Raw genomic sequence first — 17,255 nt, 5'->3', positions numbered from 1 at the left:
AAACGCGTTCAAGTCTCGAAATCTCAAATCTCAGTCACAATCTCAGATCTCAGACCAGATGCATCTCAACTGAATCGCAATCCTACAAACGAAGTGCAAACCTCAATTGCTTCAATCTCCTTCAATCTCTTTCAATCTCCTTCAATCTCCTTCAATCTCCTTCAATCTCCTTCAATCTCTTCAATTCTCTTCCATCAATCGCAATATGCTTACAGTCACACTCTTCTTTTCTTTTCTTCCATTCATTCTACTTCTCGTTGGCTCGCTCTTTGACTTCGATGCACCGCGTGGCGCACCGCACTCTCACTGCATCGTCACTCTACCGACCGTCATCATCATCATCACCATCACCATCATCATCCTCAATAGGATCATCATTGACAGGATTGCACCGCCGTCCACTCTCCAGCAGAGCCAGCACAATGTCGTCCCAGTCAACCAGTCGCTCCAATGCTGCTCCAGCTCCAGCTCCAGCTCAAGTGGCGCCTGTGCTGCCATTCCTCACCCAAGCCGAAACCACAAAGCTCAAGTTCACAATGCGACCCGAGCTGCTGAGCCCGGAGCTCGCGTCAAAGTACGTCCACCTGGGTCTGGACGAAGGAACCGCGGCCTTCCTTGAGGAGAGCTACAACCTGTATGGCTCGATGGTTCGCCACTACTTTCACTCGCTGGTGATGGCCGTGCTGCGCCCTGTGCTCTCCATGACGGGCGTCAACGGTCTCCTGCTCCGTGGCCAGATGCACGTCGCATCCACCGAGCAGTTTGCCAAGCTGCTGACACGATCGTACACGGGCACCACTGCACAGTCAAACTTCCCTGCAATCACTGCTCCGTCAAGTGCTGCTGGTGCTGATGCTGATGCTGTTGGAGGCGCGTCGGGATCGTCAGTGCACCTCGATGTTGATCGCAATAGCGCTCGTATTCCGCACTTTGGAACGTTGCTCGACATTGGTGCCGGCGATGGCAACGTGACCGCTCGTCTGGCTCCGATGTTTGCTTCTGTTACCACAACGGAAGCTTCTGCCGTCATGTCCTGGCGCCTGGCACAGCGTGGCTTTACGTGAGACTTGTTGAAAGTTGAGTTGCTTTGTTTGGGGAGTGCTTGTGACGCTTACTCACGAACTTGATGATATTTGGGGGGGGGGTGCAGATCAATCAACACACTGGACTTGCACTCGGATCCGCGTTTGTTGGGTCCTTTTGATGTCATTTCGTGCCTGAACGTGCTGGATCGCTGCGAACGGCCTCGCACACTGCTGCAAGACATTCGCTCCCGCCTTACCCCCAAGACGGGTCGTGTTATTTTGGCGATTGTGTTGCCATTCCGCCCTTATGTTGAGTTTGGTAAGGAACATCTGAAACGAATCTCAGTCCTCTGTGACCACAACTCATCCTCTCGCTTCTTCATTTTTGGTTTGTTGTCTGAAACAGCTTCCACACCAGAAGGACGACAAAACAAACCCGTCGAAACAGTCCAGTTGACTGGCGTTTGCTTCGAGCAGTGGGCAGAGGAGCTGATCCACCAACTAATTGAGCCCGCGGGCTTCACCGTGGAGGCCATGGGACGGTCGCCATACTTGTGCCACGGCGATTTGTACCGCAAGTATTATGTCTTGGATGATTTGTTGCTCGTGTTGCGACCAAGGGATTGATTGTTAAGCGCTGGTCGCGTTTTTTGTTGTCGAATTTTGTCATGAACAACAAAAGAATTCTTCATGCTTACATCACATCCACAACCCTTTCACGCAAACTGAACATTCACAAGGCACTGCGTGCGTGGTTCTTGCACGCCCACGAGATGCAGCGGGCTGGGCTCGGGCGCTGGGCTGGCAAGCTCCAAGCGCGTCGATTGCAACATGTGAGCGAGGAACAGCGCCATCTCGGTCAGCGCAAACCAGCGACCAGGGCATTGGTAACGGCCACCACCAAAGCCAATGAATCCATCCAGCAGCTTGTTCTTGTCCACATCTGCAGCAAGCCAGCGGTCCTGCCAGAAAGAGAGCAGAAAGTGAGAAACCAAACCTCTCGACTCCTTCACTACGCTGCAGCGAGCGCCTTACTGGGAAAAACTCATGGGGAGACTGGAAGTTGGCGCCTCGGCGATGCGCCCAGAAGGGGGACAACACCAAAAAGTCTCCAGCAGGGATAGTGTACTCGCCAATGCGCACTTCCTCGGTTGTGCGACGGGTGATCATGCCAGGAGCGCGAAGCCGGATGGTTTCCAAAATACAGCTGTGCAGAACAAGCAGATGGTCAGACTCAATCCTTTCCCCCCTTCGCTTCGCCATCGCAGCAAAGAATCACAACGTCATTACCGGCGCAAAAACGGCATCTGAGCAACCATCTCGGAGGTGATGGATGCAGCGCCTTTCGTCGCGGCGAGCACTTCTGCGCGCGCTTGGTCGTACAGCTGCCGATGAGAGAGGAGGAAGACAAGCACCCAGAAGCTTCCGGGAATGCTGTTGGCTTGGGATGCCCAGAGCAGGAGCATGCCGTAACCAGGCGCATCACTCGCGTGGAACAGATGCGAAAGCGAGTGGAAGAGAGCCTGGTTGACAGCTTTCGGGTCGGGATTCTCGGGGTCGCGTTGCCGGACTCGTGCGACCGTGGGGCGGAAGATGTTCTCCATAATCCACTTTCTGGCTTTGGCGAATGCAGGGAGCAGCACGCCTGGGAGTTGAGTGCCATACTCAAAGTCCTTGTCGAAAATGTAAAAGTTGGTAAACAGGGTGGCAAGCTTTTCGCCGTCGGCAGCTTCGCGCCCAAAGAGGCAAGGAACGGCCGCGCGGAACATGACATGGCGGACAAAGAACAGTAGATCCACTTCGACGGTCGTCGTCGGGGAGCCTGAAGAATCTGGCGAGGAAATCATTCGTGCATGGAAGGGGGCCACTGCTGGGGAGCCGTCTGCAGACTTTTTGGTGTCCAGGAACTGGAAGACTCGGTTGCGAAAGTACTCAATTTCGGATGCAAAGTTGGCAGAAAGCGTCGGAACAAACGGACCCAGCATGTTTGGCGCCAGTTTCCCCTTCATGAGGTCGTGGCTTGCCCGATGCGTGTCGAGAACGCGCTGCGGGTCAATGCCGGCAATGTTCACGACAAAGTTCTGGATGGCGTGCTTGAAGCTGATGGCAGGCTCGGCGTTGAAAAAGCCGTCTTCAAAGTACTTGGGATCCGCGATCATGGTCATCCGCCTTCCAGCGAGATTGAGCGTAAAGACGTCGCCGAGCTGATGCAACACGAGAGATCAGGTTTCCAAGATGAGTGACAGAGTTTGACAAGCAAGTATGAGTCACAGTTGCGGATCACTCAAAACGGTATACAACAACAACTTGACAGCTTCATTTCTCACCCGTTGTTGGCATTCTTGCAGGAAATAGAGGGGAGCCTTTCCAAACGCAGCAGCACATCCGAGCATGGCCCAGTTGCCCGTGACTGCGACAGGACGCCCGATCGCCGGGTCTGGCGCAACCAGATCGACTCGAAGCAGCGACCAGGCCGAAGAAGGCAATGTCGGCGAGCTGTTGCTGTTGCTGTTGTTGGGAATGGCACTTGCTCCGTCCGCGACCTGCCCGCCAGCAGCAGATGCTGCAGCAACAATGCGGTCGGCAATGCTCTTCTCAGCGCCATCGAGCTGGCCGGCGGACTCGGCGAGCGCGGCCGTGGCGGCAAACGCAGAGCGGAGTTCTTGCGTGGCTTGATGATCTGCCACGCGTTGGGGCGGCTGGTCGACGTTGTCGTCCGCCAGGCGCTGCTGCTCAACTGCAGCCATGTGGCTCAGGACTGCACGCGCGTTTGCCTCGCGCTGGGCGCGGCGGCGTTGGCGATGGCGACGCGCGATTAGCACGGCAATGCTAGCGAGACTGGCGGCAGCAATCAGCCTGACTTTCCATTGCCAATCCATTGGTGGCGAAACAAAGACAAGGGAAGGGCGATTTGCAAAGACTGAGCGGGACAAGATCGAGAAGAGTAAGGATAACAGAGAAGCGACATGTTCAATGAAACGGGCATGGAGATCGAATTGGATGTACAGTAGTTCACGACACAACAATTCGAACTCAGACATTTGACGGTGGTGCATCGATCAAGTGTCAGAGCTCCCATGGAGTATACTTGTTAACAAAAACGACCAGTCGCTTTCTCAGAGCCGTTCTTGGCGCTCGCGCCATTGGCGGAATCGAGTCATCCAGTCAGCTCCATATTGGGCTCGAGCTGAGGCAGCGATCTCGCTCGTCTCATCAAACTCTTCGTCGCTATCATCTTCCTCGACGTCGCTGTCCAATCGATTAATGACATCAAAGACGCGCTCGTCATTGTCTGAATCGCTGCGATGGTTGTCCTCTTCGTACTCGTCCTCATCGGGGTAGTCGTTTCGGTAGTTGTTCTCATCTGCGACAAAAGAGCGTGAGTGAATTGGGAAACCCCAATGCATCACACGTTCAAACGCAAATCTCTTGCTATATTTACCATTCTCGTCGTCATCGTCTTCGTAGTAGTTCGAATCGTCAGAAAGTTCGCCATCATCAACCAGGGCTTCCTCGGGGAATGGAATTACGGGGCTGTTTCAACATCGACGTAATGGTGAGCATCACAAGGACGAACGTCAACGAACAATGCCACCCCCTTTGCACGTACAAGGCGTCGGGAGTGCTGAGCGGATTTGTCGCATCTGTAGTCTCCATGTAAATGTCCACGACAGGCTCGCTTTCGTCTGCAGCGGATTCCGAAGCAGCGGGCAGGTCTGCAGCGCGCAAGACTTCTGGAGGTCGTGGCCCATCGTCCTCGTCGCTGGCGCCAAAATGATTCATTTCTGCAGCTGCTTTTTGTGCATCGAGCCGCTGCGCCTGGAAGGACCGCTCAAGTTCCGCCAAATGGCGAGCCTGCTCGGCTTCGACGAAAGGCAGCTCGTTGGCAATCTCGTCAGGATCAGTGTCGTCCCTTCCGCGCATGCGCAGACGTTCCCGCACCAACGGAATCATATTCATAACAATTTGATCGCTTTTTGCTTTGAGCTTTGGGGTTTGCCTGGAGAACGTACAAAAACAAAAGAGGCAGTGAGCCCAAATGCCTGAAACACAAGGTATCACACGCACGCGACAGGAACGATTGGACGCACCTCTCAGCCAAGCGCTGCAAATCATAGACTCGAAATCCGAGATTTGCAATCGGATCTTCGTTGCCAGACTGCTCGTCGAGATCCTCACCACTACCGCAGCATCAAAGAAATGTACATGAGTTCAAAAGTAGGCCACCAACTCTTAGCAGCCAAGAGCTGGCACGAATGCCATGCAAGCTGCGCAAACGCCTTACTCGTCAAAATGCCGCCGTGCGGTAATCCATTGATACCGGGCTTCGGCATTGCGTTCCTGTCACAAAAAGACCATCCGGTTGGGTTTTAGCACACATACAAGTCATAGCCATCCAACTGAAGCGTGGCTGCGATTGAAAGAACGTTACCCGCGCAGCAGTTTGACGCTCTTTGGCGGTTTTGACAAACGGGTTTGCTTTAAAAGCGACCGCCTGCCGTCTTCGCAGCCGTTCTTGCTCAATCACGGACTAAGATCGCACAACAAAACGTCCAGCAACAGTGAGCACGGAACGAATGGAAAACCCGACAAACAACCCTCGACCAGAACGACCCACCTGCACTTTCTGGACGCCGGCTTGGCTTCGAAGCGCACGCGCCGACACAGTAGTGACATACTGGAACAGCACGGGCTTGCTCTGGTCGGCCATTGCCTGCAGCTCTTGCTGTCGTTTGAGCTCTTGTGCTGTATCAATGCCAACCGAACGAACCATGCGTGAGGGTTTGACGCTCTCCCTGTTCTGTTCGGCCGTTCACAGCCAACATTTGAAAGCAACAAGCACACACACGCACACACGCACCTTCGCGATGCGATAGGACTTGTGGGATTGCGCTCCGTGGATCCGACTCGTCGTCTTGCGCTGGCTGCCCGAGCCGGTGCGAGCCAAACCGACGCGCAAAGTCCTCTCTCGCGCGCTTGTGCGACGTCTCGATAACTGGCACCACCAGCCAAAGCACACATGATCAGGCGAGAGTTCGAAAGTGAGCAGCCAGCGGGGATAAGGGGTCTCTATCACTGTGAGCTTCCATGTGCTGTTTTCGCATTGTCGGCTTTGTTACAGAGCGTCTCGGCGGGGGCTTCGTCGCGCGATCGCTTGACACGGAGCAGTGCATGCTGTTCGATATCCACTGCTGGCTGCTGGAGCGATGACATTGTCGTCGTCGTCGTTGTGTTCATCTCTCAAAAAACAGACTGAGCTTCTGACTTGGTCTGAGTTTCTAAGAGACCGAGCACTCTTTTTCCCCACCCCCCTCCACAACGCATTAGTCCACTCGTCATCACACTTCTCTATTTGCACTCACTACACAATGTTCGCTGCCGTGTCGTCCAGTCTTCGTCTCGCAGTCACTGCGCGCCACTTTTCCTCCTCCGCTTCCTCTGCACTCGCATCCGCTGCCAAACGAGCCATGGTCAAAGTGCGCACTCATTCACATCCATGCAACTCTGCTCTTCCCATCCGATCGCTCGCTCTCGGGGCTTGGTACTGTGGTCGTGTGTGCCTCAAGCAGAGAGAGAGAGAGCGAGGAAGCCGTTTTCCACTTCTTGCTGCTTCTTCCATTGCAGACCTCGACACGGACTCTGGACTTTTTCTCCGCTTTTGTTTCCTAATGCTTTGCTTGTCGTTTAAAACTCCTCGCACATGCTGGGGACAAATCCTGTGGTCGACGCTGTTCGAATGGTGCCATACTGAGCTGAACTGAAGGGAACGGAACGGAGATTTCCATTCTGCTGGTTTCCCCCTCTCGACCGTCCCTCTGCCTTGCCTTGCCTTGCCTGCGTTCTTGCAGAAGCGTCGTGCTGTGCTCGGCTTTGTCTTCCGATGGAGATGGTTTTTGAGTCTCGCTCTCGTTGCGAGCGGAATGAGTAAATATTGGAACGGCTTTTGCTTTTCAATTTTCAAATTTTGCTCCAATTCCTTGAACGTTCGACTTTGACTTTGACTTTGACGTTGACCTCGGCTCTGTGATGATCATCTCACAACAATCGTTTTTCAAGCGCGTTTGGTTGCTGACGGAGTTGGGGTGCGGGAGTGGGTGTTGAGGGGGTGGTGTTTTTGGAAAGCAACGTCGACATCAACCCGATCAACTCAGATTCAGTATAAACTCAGTATACCAGTATACTCGCCGTTTCTTGCATTTTTAACTTGCTTTTGCTCATATGTCTGGCTTGCATTTGCTTGTGATTTGCCAGGTCGGTGATTCTCTCCCCTCGGTCCAAGTTTACGAAGTAAGGCCATTGATTGCATGGTCAAGTCGTAGCAATCGAGACCGATTTTGACACCATTCTCACCTATATTCTAATTCTCTCCCCTCTCTTTCGTCATCGCAGAACGACGCCAAGACCACTGTCGACATTGCCGAGCTCTTCAAGGGCAAGAAGGGCATCCTGTTTGGCGTTCCCGGCGCCTTCACCCCCGGCTGCAGCAAGACCCATCTGCCCGGCTACGTCAAGGACTATGAAAAGCTCAAGGCCAAGGGCGCTGAAGTGATTGCTGTCATTGCCGTCAACGACGGCTTTGTCATGCAGGCTTGGGGCGCGGCTCACAACGCCGAAGGCAAGGTCCGCATGCTCGCCGATCCCACCGCCGAGCTCACCAAGGCCCTCGGCCTCGAGTTCAACGCCCCGCCGCTCGGTGGCCTCCGCACCACCCGCTTCTCCGCTGTTCTCAACGACGGCGTCTTCACCCACGTCAACATTGAGCCCTCCGGCGGCGGTCTCACCTGCTCCCTTGCCAACGTTATCTACGACCAGCTTTGAGCGAGATGCAAGGTGTTCTTGAGCATTCGCGATTGCTAAAATCTGATTGCGAGAGATTGCTGTGTGACTGAAATTGTTGTCAAGTACAAAGTCCCACCCAATGCAACGCCCAGCCAAAACATGCTCACTTTGTTGTTGCACCTTGGGGGGGGGGGAAACAATCAATGCGTGAGATTGGACAGCGTCTTGCTTTGGCTGCACCAAGTGGTAAGCAAAGGCGCAGTTGATCCCAATTCTCAGTTGCTGTGTCTCAACGCTCAACCGCGGCTCACTCGCTCGTTTGGTCTGCAGAAACTACCATCGGCAATATCATTCGCCGTGTGCTGCACATCATCCGTGAGGAAGTCCAAAACGGCGACAAGGCATTGGCCGACGGCACACCGCAGTTCCCGCCACAAACCATCATGCCGCTCGATGCGCAGCAACCAGCGTCGCCGAGCCCGCTTCGACAAGACACGCTCGTTGGTTCCGGAGCAGGCACTGGCACGACAACCACTTCCGAGCCTCGTCCATCGGTAAGAGTTTTTTTGTTCTCTTGTTTGTTTGTTTGTTTGTTTGTACAACATCAGCCGGTGACTGGGGTTTTTTTTGCATGTCTTAGTTCAAGAGCACGGAGCGTCGTGGTGTCCCATCTTTGTTCAAATTCGCTGTGGCATTTAAGTCTGAGCATGACGGGAAGGCTCTATTATTGATTCTTTCCAGATTCCGTGCTCGGAATTCATTTTTCTTAGACATAGCCAACATAAAGCGATTCATACAGCACATCGTCGGGAGACTTGCTGGCTCGAACTTGAACCTGCCAACCCGCGCGCATGTGTCGGATGACAGGATGGTTAGCTGGCAGGACTGTCACAAGCTCGAGGTTCGAATTGACGATTGTCGCTTTCTCCGAGCATTCGTATCGAACAGCACCTCGCTCATCTCTAACAATCAAATCAAAGCCGCTGTCATCGATACGGTCGGAACGGTTTCTCGTGTCACGAAGCACATGAATTGCTTTCACACGGATCGAATTCCCATTGACGCGCTGAGGCAGTGTGACTTTCAGAATACGCTTGGGAGTATCATCACCAAACCGCGATCGCTTGGTGTGCTGCACGCCTTGCCAGTAGTGCGCTTCGTCCAAAATGAGCTCGACAATCTCGGTTGGCAGTGCTGGTAGAGATGTGGGTTGATCCTCCAGCGCCAGCCCGCCAGTCAGCAAGTGAAACACGGTCTGAAGGTCTTCAGCAGTTGCCAATCGTGAAAGCAAGGAGAATGCAAGAGGGTTGATCTGGTCATCGATTCTGCGCACGAACAATCAAGGTGAATGAGCACTCCGCAGGGTGACTCTGTTGGTTGGAAGAGCACAATTCGTTCGGACAAACAACGAACATAAGTCTAGTCAGAGTCCGGTTGACTTGACGCGCTTCACCAATCGCTTGAAGACCAGCATTACCAATGCAATTGAATCGTAGACTATCGCTCAAAGGGTGAGCAAGGTATGGCTGACCTTGGCCAACGAGCAAGGCCACCAAAGCAAAGCGCACAGCAACTTACGAGACATAAGTCAGCGTCGTGTTCACTTTGAGTGCTTCTGCAATCGCTTGCGCTCCAGCATCGCCAATCTGATTCCGGTGCAGACTGTCAGGCCCCTCCATTAGTCAGTACTCTGAATGCCTTCTGCTTGCAATCACCCACTCACATGCATCAGTCAACGTGAGGTGCCTTACTCGAGATGCGTCAGCGTCATGTTCACTTTGAGTGCCTCAGCAATCGCTTGTGCTCCAGCATCGCCAATCTGATTATCAATCAAACTGTCCATCCCACCCTCCGTCGGTGAGCACTCCTAATACATTCTACTTGATCACCCACTCATAAGCATCAGTAGATGCGAATTGACTTACCCGAGCCACGACAGCGTCTTGTTCACTTTGAGAGCCTCAGCGATCGCAATTGTTCCAGCATCACCAATCTGATTCTCAGCCAGACTGTCCGTTCCCTCCATCAGTGAGCACTCGTCTGAATCACCCACTCTCATGCACCGACAAGAGTGAGATGACTTACAAGAGGTCCTTCAACGTCGTGTTCACTTTGAGTGCCTCTGCAATGGCCTGCGCTCCAGCAACGCCAATCTGATTCTGGTGCAGACTGTCCATCCCTCCATCAGTGAGCACTCTTCTGAATCACCCACTCACATGCACCAACAAGAGTGAGATGCCTTACTAGAGCTCAGTCAACGTCTTGTTCACTTTGAGTGCTTCAGCAATCGCTTGCGCACCAACATCACCAATCTGATTCGCCCACAGACTGACCATCCCTCCATCAGTGAGCACTCTTCTGAATCACCCACTCACGCATCAGTATGCCTTACTAAATCCCAGTCACCGTCGTGTTCACTTTGAGTGCCTCAGCAATCGCCTGCGCTCCAACATCGCCCATCTGCCTCTCAGCCTCCATTTTCGTCAGCACACGCTGCCAACACTTTGTTCCAAATCAACTCGGGCTTTTGTCTTACCGGAGCGTTCCACTCGCATTCTTGACTTGGTCGTACAATTCGCGCTGTCTCTTAGCCATGCTCCGAGTGAACTGCATCTCCTCGAAACAGCTTAACAAACAAGGACTGACACTTTCCCAAAAACAGACTCAAATCTCAACGCGAGTATATTTCTGAGCCTTAATTCTTTCCAGATTCGAACTCGGAATTCATTTTTTGACCAACGAAAAAGAGATTCAATCAAAAAACTTTTAGTGTATCACAAGAAAGAAAGAAAGAAAGGAAAAAAAAAAATCAACAAAGGCAACTCGGGGCAATGTAACAATAAACCAAAGAACAAAACACTCTTACTACACAAATGCACAAAAAGCAATGTCCATCTGAAAAACCCCGCGTCGAAAACAAAACCATCTCTTAAAATCCCAAACCTTAATGGCTGTTGCTGGTCAACGCAGAGAACGAGGTGCGTCCCGTTCCGCTCACTTTGGGCTCGCGTTCAAGCGACAGCTTGTACATTTCATCCTCGGACATGCGCTTAAACCCGTTGATCATGCCCAGAATCTTGGCATTGGGCTTGATGCTCTTGTAGTTGCACTGGCCTTGGAAGTTTCGGATGCGGTCAACCACCTCAAACACCTGTCGTCGCTTGGTAAAGTTGATGAGCGGCAGCGCAGCCGTGCCAATCTTGTTCGGGTTGCCGTCTTCGATAAAGGTGAGGTCTTGCAGGTACAGACCGACGTACGGCACGCAGGCGCCCTTGACTTTGGACAGGAAGATGCGGTACTTGGAGTACGATCCACGCGACGACATCAGGGTCGTGAGGTCCACCAGGGAGGCCATCAGACGCTTGGACACGAGCGCGAACGAAGACTTGAGACGGCACACACCGGCAGAATTGAGGCCGGCAATGATGGCAATCATTGAGCAAAAGTTGTTCAGCGAGAAGAGGTGCTTGAGCAGCTTGATGAACTTTGTAATCACATCAGCGCGACCCGATGCAGTCGGCTCGTTCAAGATGGACGTCGAGCACCAGTGCGACACCTCGTTAAATTGCTTGATGAGGGCCATCAGATTGGGGCAGGTCATTTGGCGGTCCTCGCGACTCCAGGCCGAGCCCAGCAGCTCGGAAACACGCACGCGCCGGAAGACAATCGAATCACGAAGCGTAATTTGGCGAGCGACATCCTTTGCGCTAAAGTCGAGCACGTTGGCTCGGCCCGAGTGCCCGTCAGTCAAGTCCAGGCCCAGCAACCGCGGCCGATCGTAGTTTTTGATCGTGTCGACAAGCAGCGTCATCACCGCGCTCTCGCCCTTGCCACTCGAGCCCTTTTTGGCCATGGCTTGCACCAAGAACTCACGCAATAGCAAAAACTCCTTGCCAGTGAGATCGTCCCAGTGATCTGTGATGAGCTTTTTCAGGACGTTGCACACGAGGAAGGATGTGCGCGACGAGCCATCCAGCGCCAAGGAACTCGAGGGCTGGTAGTACTTTTGGAAGAGCTTTTTGAGCAAGATTTCGTTTGTTGTGAAAGACGAGTATGTCTGCATAAAGACATCCGTGAAGGCAGGGTCGTTCGCCGAGGTCAAATGCGCAATCAGCGCATTCACCGTGCCTCCGGCGACTGGCAGGTAATTGCCGTGTCCATCCGTTGGCGCCGACTTCATGGTGGCTACGGACGAGCCCGCCGCACCAGGCGAATCGGGCGCGGCAGCCTCGGCAGTGACAGACAACGGGGATGCAGGTGGCATCAACGTCACCGACGTGCGTGGCGAAGCGGTCGTGCTGTTGCTGCGGGAGCGCACGTTGGCCGGAACAGCAGGAGGCGCGGCCTCGAATAGGAGGTTTTTCCCAACGACAATCTTTTCCGACCAGATGCTGTCCTTCTTGTCAGCGAGCCATGCCTTGACCAGCGTACTGACGGGATTGGCTTCTTGGAAGGCTTCGTCGGCGTCCAGCGACAGCGGACGCGAGATGAGCAGCTCGAACGCCGTGTCTTCCTGCTGCAGCAACGATCCGACGGTGCCCACATTGCTTTCATTGACTTTGACGCCGTTCACGCTGAGCAGCTTGTCGTCCTTGCAGAGCCCGGCCGTTTCAGCAATTCCACCTGGAGTCACGCTCACCACGAAGAGATGGTCGGCACCTTCCTCGAATGCAAACCCGTGTCCTTCCGAGCTCGGCGGCAGGTCCACATAGGTGGTGTGTTCGAGGGTGGCCATGGAGGAGAAAAAGTCATCATCGAGGAGTTCGTTGGCTGTTGGAAAGATCAAAGCGAAAGTGGTGTGAGTATGCGTGAGGTGCAGGCGAAGCGAGAAGCAATCTGACTAACTCACCTCGAACGTCGCTCTCCATGTCAATCATGCGGTAAATGTACGCGCGTTGTTCTTCGTCGAGATCACCGAGCTTGCGAGTGAGATCACCAAGCGTGGCGTCGTGGTAAGCCTCTTCGTCGTCATAAGACATGATATCCCATCCGCCGCTGTCCGACCGCAATCAAAATAAAGAACACAAGGTGAGAACTGCGCGGGATGAGATTTGCACAACACTGATTGCACAAACTCACAATGTCACGTGCGGCCGATCATCGTCCAGGTCGGCCATGTCCTGCAGGTCTTCGGAAATGCTCGGCAGTGCGACATCGTCATCGTCAGCCTGCACAAGCTCAACTGCTTCAAGCGCAAATGAGACTGCGGCAGATGTGCTGGCTGGACTGCGCGGCGGCGTGCCGTCCTTGGATTTGGCACCAGTGCCGCCGGCTGCTCCAGCATCTTTGGGTCCGAGTTTGCTGACAGAGATGCTCTTGCGCATGGAGGGCTGCTCGGCCTCTTCGCGCTTGGCTGCCTCGCTCAGACCGGAATTTTCGCGCGAGGCATTTCGACGAGCGGCAGCTAGCGCACCCTCAACCTTGCTCGTGCTAATGCTCTTGCGCATGCCACGCTCAGACACATCCGCGCCACTGGCTTGTGGCGACATTGCTCGATGTGGCGAGTTTGCTTCAGACGAAAAGTCGTTAAACACGTTGCCGGCACTGCTCATGCGGAGCGGCGACGACACGCTGCCAGGGGTGCTCGAAGAGCCCTGCGACAGATCAAGGTTGCTGTTGTACATGTCAAACTCGTAGTGCGCGCCCTCCGTGGATGCCGGCGCTGTCTCCGTGTTCATCAACTCGACAAACACGGATTCCGAGCGCATGCGCTCGCTGTACCGCGACTGCAGCTCCTCCAGTTGGCGCAAGTACACGTCTTCGCGTCGGAATCCGGGGGCGTTCTGGCGAGCAGCGTGCATTCCGTTCAAGGCTAGTCCCAAAACAGAGCAACGATCAAGTCAGTGAACAACCGGAAACACACAACCAACAAAATCGATCAAAAAACCAAGCGCATACTTTTCGCAATAATGTAGGCTCGCATGTTGGTCCAGCTCAGAACAGAATCGCTAAGAGTAGGACCAAACTTGGGGACGTTGTCCCTGTAGACAACCGCGAGCCGGAAAACGGGCTGCATTTGCGCATTCACGCCGTGCGATTGCAGAATGATGAAGATGTGGTTGACCTTGCTCAAGTAGTCCGACGGGTTGAAGACGCCGTCCTTGCCGAGGAGCACAACGACGCCAATGTCATTGCCAATGAGGCGCTTTCGGCTCTGTTGATTTGAGTTTGTCAATGATGTCACATGAGATTTGCAAATTCGACACTTCCTCGTCTTCCTCCTTCTCCTCCTACTCGCACTTAGCGAGCAACATCAGTCTCAGCTGACAAACATACCAAGCCACCTTCTTTTCCATCGAGCGGAAGCAGGAAGGACACGTGAAACACGATATCCACACCGAGCATGCGCGTCAGCACAGTCTCCACGGTGTTGAGCAGTCCTGGCTCGCCCAGATGCGTCAGACCGGCATACTTGGCCAAGCTGGGATCCATGGCAGCCAGGTTGACGCGCTTGCCAAGCTGATCGAGCAGCTGGTTCGCTTCGGCGGCAGGCGTTTTGGATGCAATCATGTCGTCCAGCGATGCGTTGGGGCCGCACGTCGTGCCGTCAACAACACCAATGCAAGCGCGGATGGGCATGAACATTTCCTCCAGCTTGAGCAGCTCTGCGCAGAATTCTGCTTGCTGTTGCTTTGGCACTGTCTGGATGTTACTGAATGCATGCTTGTCCAAGCCAAGTTCTTTTGCGACGTGCGCAGCGACTGCCTGCAGCTGGCTCGATGCAGAGATGGGTCTCAAAAAGTACGAGTGGTGCACGCCCTGTCACAGAAAGATTGGGGCGGTGAGCCGTGTGATCTGCTTTCGAGGGAGAGTCTCTGGAGCGCTGTCTTTTACCTGTTTCGTCCACAGCAACGAGCGGTAAAAGGTCTTGTTGTTTTGGTGCTCTTTGATCACGGAGAGAGCAAACGCGCCATAGGCCGAGTTCATGCCGACGAAACTGTAGTGCTCTGTGAGAATGTTACGACGTTGGCGTGAGCGCAAAGCCTCAAAGTGATATCGAGCGTCAAAATGCCGTCTCCCCATACCCTTGTTCAAAAAGTACCGAGCAAAGTAGTGCTCTGCGGGGTACTCGAGCGGGTAAACGGATCGCTGAGGGTGATGCGAGGCAGCTGGCGACGACAGCTCGTTCAAGTCTGCCGGGTTTGCGTTCGTCGGTCCATGTGCGGCAATACGATCTGATGTGTCAAAAAGTCAATGGGTGAGTGTTGTTGTTGTTGTTGTTGACACTGTTGATCTCAGACAGTGCTCGCTCTTCTGCTGTTTCCTCCCTGATTTGCCCCCCCCCCTCCCTCCGTCTCGATCGATCTCGCATCTGTTTGCGTTTGTCGTGCTACACTTTACCAAATTCACCACTTGTTTTGAGATCATGTTGTTGTTGTTGTTGTTGTTGTTGTTGTGAATCTTTTTTTTTTTTTTTTTTTTTTTTCGTTTTGGTTGCCAACCACAAATCTCTCTCATTCTCACTCACACCAAACACCAAACACCAAACACTTTCCACTCCCTCGCACTCTCCACTCAATCCACTCTCAATCCACTCTCAACCTCTCTCTCCCCGTTGTCTTTCCATCACCCTCTCGTCCTCTTCCATCCAAGTCTCTGCAATCTCCAATCCCTTTGTTGGTTTGCATTATGAATTGCATTGTTGTTTGCCTTTGTTTTGTTTGCCTTTTTTTTTTTTTTTTTTTTTTTTTTTTTTTTTTTCCGAGTCAAACCAAAACCACAGTCGATTCAAACCCTGTTTTTGCTTTGTTGTTTCAGCAAAGCAATAGCAATAACAAGCGACGGCGAGTGAAGGGAGAGCGAGCGATAGAGCGAAGGAGAGAATGAGCGAGTTCAAAGTGAGAGAATGCGACACTCGACACTCAACAACGCACACACACGCTCAGTTGCCGCGATGCCATGCAACACGCAAATCAAGAAGAGAGCTCAGTCATGAAGAGTATGCGGGGTGTTGCGGGGGAGGAGGGGGGCCCATTGTGAAGCGACAGGAAGGAAGAACTGTTGGCGCGGTTGTTATAAGCAGCGCAATGAAGTTTACGCACCGAGCGACGAGTCAGAGCCAGTCTTGGACGGCGCACCCGGCGCATTAAAGTCGACGGACTGCTGCCGCTGGTGGCTGCTGCTGGACGGCGCGGCGGCTGCGGGTGGCGGGAACGAGGGCGCTGGGAGCATTGGATCAATGGTCACGATGCCCTCGTCAACCACAGTGAAGCCCACAAGCCCAGCCACCACGATCGGCGGCAGCGCGCCACCCGTCGCAGTCGAAGCAGATGAAGACGAGGATGACATTACTTGGTTCAAAATGAGTGCAAACAAAAGAAAAATGGGTCGTCGTTGCAGTGTTTCCAAACGATTTCGGCGAAAAAGCTCAAAAAGAACAAAAAACGATTTGAAAAACAACAATGCGACTGAGAGCGTTGACTGAATGGGACGACCCGTAGCAAAGAGGTAAGAGGGATAGGGGGTTCAAGTGGAAGAGAGTAGGAATATGCGCGTGTTTTTACAAGTGCTTGCAGCCAATGCGAAATGTGACGCGACTGAGCTAACCGACTTTCTCAGCCCCAATGGGAGCTGTTCGACTTTAGCGTTTGCCCTTGTCGCGTTGTTGACGTGTGGCTCGCTACTACGCTCACAGCTGTGTAAAACCAATGCTTGCAGTCATTGTGAAATGACTGAGTGTCTCAGAACGCTCAAAAGTCAGACGAATTTTTGGCTTTGGTTTGTTGGAATTGCCTGTTTGCTCTGTCGCGCTGCGTGAGTCTTGTTGATTGTTGATGTGTGTCCCATACATTGCTATACTGCTCCTCTTGCTTGCTCTGAGAAACCAATGCTTACAGCCCACCGAACGAATTTGATTGTGCTCCAAAAAACAGCCCATGCGAGCAGGTTTTTTTTTTTTTTATTTGTTGTTGTGTTTGTCGTGAGGTCGCCGCCCTCCTCCTGTTTTTGGCTCTGTCGCTCTTTGTTGTTCGGTTTGATACACTGCTACCCTGCCACTCTTTTGCTTGCTCCGAGTACACATGTCGACCTCGTCCTCGTTCGATCGCATCGGCTGATTTGTTTTCGTTCGGCTTCATCATCCTTCCAATCAAACAAGCACTCACTCACTCACACATCCCCCCCATGCCCTGATATAGATTAAGCCCGCATCATGAATTGCGTGATAGCCCTCGCATTTAAAACACAGCGCGCTAAACAGCCGGAGGTCCAATGGCGAGCGATCGGATCCTGGGAGTCAGTCCTGGTCACGAACATTCGGATCACGCGTTTCCGTGCGAAATGCGAAACGCCGGTTTGTTCTTATTGTACCGTTTTGCCTTGTTCTCTCTCTTGGTTTGCAGCTGTCTCTCATCCGTGTAAGGGGACGTTTTGGATGCACCGTCGCTCGCCCTTCTGCATGTGTGACTTTTTCGCTACAGCTAAGCACAAATTTGTTTTGCTTTTGTTCCT

General features: G+C 53.2%; 7 protein-coding genes across 7 annotated transcripts; 3 read left to right on the top strand and 4 right to left on the bottom strand.

Annotated features, from left to right (window-relative positions):
• The first annotated feature begins 230 nt into the window (after window positions 1–230).
• Window positions 231–1,722, top strand: CAOG_05442 (DREV methyltransferase). Its single transcript, XM_004346065.2, has 3 exons — window positions 231–1,060; window positions 1,151–1,344; window positions 1,432–1,722. The coding sequence occupies exons 1-3, from the start codon at window positions 279–281 to the stop codon at window positions 1,650–1,652; spliced, it is 1,197 nt and encodes a 398-aa protein (XP_004346115.2). The 5' UTR covers window positions 231–278; the 3' UTR covers window positions 1,653–1,722.
• CAOG_05441 (hypothetical protein) lies at window positions 1,655–3,937 on the bottom strand. The gene is made up of 4 exons (XM_004346064.2): window positions 3,353–3,937; window positions 2,316–3,229; window positions 2,061–2,232; window positions 1,655–1,987 (listed from the first exon to the last, which is right to left on the bottom strand). Exons 1-4 carry the CDS (start codon window positions 3,902–3,904, stop codon window positions 1,742–1,744), a joined length of 1,884 nt encoding a protein of 627 aa, XP_004346114.2. The 5' UTR covers window positions 3,905–3,937; the 3' UTR covers window positions 1,655–1,741.
• A 56-nt stretch (window positions 3,938–3,993) lies between these two features.
• Window positions 3,994–6,276, bottom strand: CAOG_05440 (hypothetical protein). Its single transcript, XM_004346063.2, has 9 exons — window positions 6,146–6,276; window positions 5,887–6,021; window positions 5,644–5,771; window positions 5,458–5,556; window positions 5,311–5,366; window positions 5,117–5,206; window positions 4,636–5,025; window positions 4,468–4,559; window positions 3,994–4,389 (listed from the first exon to the last, which is right to left on the bottom strand). Exons 1-9 carry the CDS (start codon window positions 6,261–6,263, stop codon window positions 4,142–4,144), a joined length of 1,356 nt encoding a protein of 451 aa, XP_004346113.2. The 5' UTR covers window positions 6,264–6,276; the 3' UTR covers window positions 3,994–4,141.
• Window positions 6,277–6,321: 45 nt separating this feature from the next.
• On the top strand, window positions 6,322–7,945 carry CAOG_05439 (thioredoxin peroxidase PMP20). Its single transcript, XM_004346062.2, has 3 exons — window positions 6,322–6,502; window positions 7,278–7,313; window positions 7,416–7,945. The coding sequence occupies exons 1-3, from the start codon at window positions 6,395–6,397 to the stop codon at window positions 7,842–7,844; spliced, it is 573 nt and encodes a 190-aa protein (XP_004346112.1). The 5' UTR covers window positions 6,322–6,394; the 3' UTR covers window positions 7,845–7,945.
• Window positions 7,946–8,008: 63 nt separating this feature from the next.
• CAOG_05438 (hypothetical protein) lies at window positions 8,009–8,504 on the top strand (the record flags this gene model as incomplete). The annotated part of the gene is made up of 3 exons (XM_004346061.1): window positions 8,009–8,051; window positions 8,136–8,351; window positions 8,446–8,504. The coding sequence occupies 3 exons, from the start codon at window positions 8,009–8,011 to the stop codon at window positions 8,502–8,504; spliced, it is 318 nt and encodes a 105-aa protein (XP_004346111.1).
• Window positions 8,505–8,511: 7 nt separating this feature from the next.
• Window positions 8,512–10,400, bottom strand: CAOG_05437 (hypothetical protein; the record flags this gene model as incomplete). The annotated part of the gene is made up of 9 exons (XM_004346060.2): window positions 8,512–9,130; window positions 9,219–9,302; window positions 9,384–9,467; window positions 9,557–9,640; window positions 9,731–9,814; window positions 9,891–9,974; window positions 10,050–10,133; window positions 10,198–10,269; window positions 10,342–10,400. 9 exons carry the CDS (start codon window positions 10,398–10,400, stop codon window positions 8,572–8,574), a joined length of 1,194 nt encoding a protein of 397 aa, XP_004346110.1. The 3' UTR covers window positions 8,512–8,571.
• Window positions 10,401–10,580: 180 nt separating this feature from the next.
• Window positions 10,581–16,204, bottom strand: CAOG_05436 (hypothetical protein). Its single transcript, XM_004346059.2, has 8 exons — window positions 15,848–16,204; window positions 14,831–14,980; window positions 14,640–14,752; window positions 14,082–14,564; window positions 13,704–13,959; window positions 12,885–13,617; window positions 12,655–12,800; window positions 10,581–12,575 (listed from the first exon to the last, which is right to left on the bottom strand). Exons 1-8 carry the CDS (start codon window positions 16,092–16,094, stop codon window positions 10,750–10,752), a joined length of 3,954 nt encoding a protein of 1,317 aa, XP_004346109.1. The 5' UTR covers window positions 16,095–16,204; the 3' UTR covers window positions 10,581–10,749.
• Window positions 16,205–17,255: the final 1,051 nt, after the last annotated feature.

This window comes from Capsaspora owczarzaki, assembly GCF_000151315.2.
Source record: "Capsaspora owczarzaki ATCC 30864 unplaced genomic scaffold supercont2.9, whole genome shotgun sequence".
In the NCBI taxonomy this organism is placed as follows: Eukaryota; class Filasterea; order Ministeriida; family Capsasporidae; genus Capsaspora; species Capsaspora owczarzaki.
Note: the sequence above shows the minus strand (reverse complement) of the source record. Positions and strands in the feature narration are given on the sequence as shown.

What these genes read in the sequence shown, in the direction of transcription:
- CAOG_05442 (XM_004346065.2), top strand. Translation starts at nt 279, where the DNA reads ATGCACCGCGTGGCGCACCGCACTCTCACTGCATCGTCACTCTACCGA. An exon ending in CTGGCACAGCGTGGCTTTAC is followed by an intron (nt 1,061 to 1,150) that starts GTGAGACTTGTT and finishes GGGGGGGTGCAG; the next exon opens with ATCAATCAACACACTGGACT. An exon ending in CCGCCCTTATGTTGAGTTTG is followed by an intron (nt 1,345 to 1,431) that starts GTAAGGAACATC and finishes TGTCTGAAACAG; the next exon opens with CTTCCACACCAGAAGGACGA.
- CAOG_05441 (XM_004346064.2), bottom strand. Translation starts at nt 3,904, where the DNA reads ATGGATTGGCAATGGAAAGTCAGGCTGATTGCTGCCGCCAGTCTCGCT. An exon ending in TGCAAGAATGCCAACAACGG is followed by an intron (nt 3,230 to 3,352) that starts GTGAGAAATGAA and finishes GTGTTGCATCAG; the next exon opens with CTCGGCGACGTCTTTACGCT. An exon ending in CAGATGCCGTTTTTGCGCCG is followed by an intron (nt 2,233 to 2,315) that starts GTAATGACGTTG and finishes TGTTCTGCACAG; the next exon opens with CTGTATTTTGGAAACCATCC.
- CAOG_05440 (XM_004346063.2), bottom strand. Translation starts at nt 6,263, where the DNA reads ATGAACACAACGACGACGACGACAATGTCATCGCTCCAGCAGCCAGCA. An exon ending in AGCCCCCGCCGAGACGCTCT is followed by an intron (nt 6,022 to 6,145) that starts GTAACAAAGCCG and finishes TGGTGGTGCCAG; the next exon opens with TTATCGAGACGTCGCACAAG. An exon ending in AGTCCTATCGCATCGCGAAG is followed by an intron (nt 5,772 to 5,886) that starts GTGCGTGTGTGC and finishes GCATTGATACAG; the next exon opens with CACAAGAGCTCAAACGACAG.
- CAOG_05436 (XM_004346059.2), bottom strand. Translation starts at nt 16,094, where the DNA reads ATGTCATCCTCGTCTTCATCTGCTTCGACTGCGACGGGTGGCGCGCTG. An exon ending in TGGCTCTGACTCGTCGCTCG is followed by an intron (nt 14,981 to 15,847) that starts GTGCGTAAACTT and finishes TTGACACATCAG; the next exon opens with ATCGTATTGCCGCACATGGA. An exon ending in AGCCTACATTATTGCGAAAA is followed by an intron (nt 13,618 to 13,703) that starts GTATGCGCTTGG and finishes TTTTGGGACTAG; the next exon opens with CCTTGAACGGAATGCACGCT.
- CAOG_05439 (XM_004346062.2), top strand. Translation starts at nt 6,395, where the DNA reads ATGTTCGCTGCCGTGTCGTCCAGTCTTCGTCTCGCAGTCACTGCGCGC. An exon ending in CCAAACGAGCCATGGTCAAA is followed by an intron (nt 6,503 to 7,277) that starts GTGCGCACTCAT and finishes GTGATTTGCCAG; the next exon opens with GTCGGTGATTCTCTCCCCTC. An exon ending in CCTCGGTCCAAGTTTACGAA is followed by an intron (nt 7,314 to 7,415) that starts GTAAGGCCATTG and finishes TCGTCATCGCAG; the next exon opens with AACGACGCCAAGACCACTGT.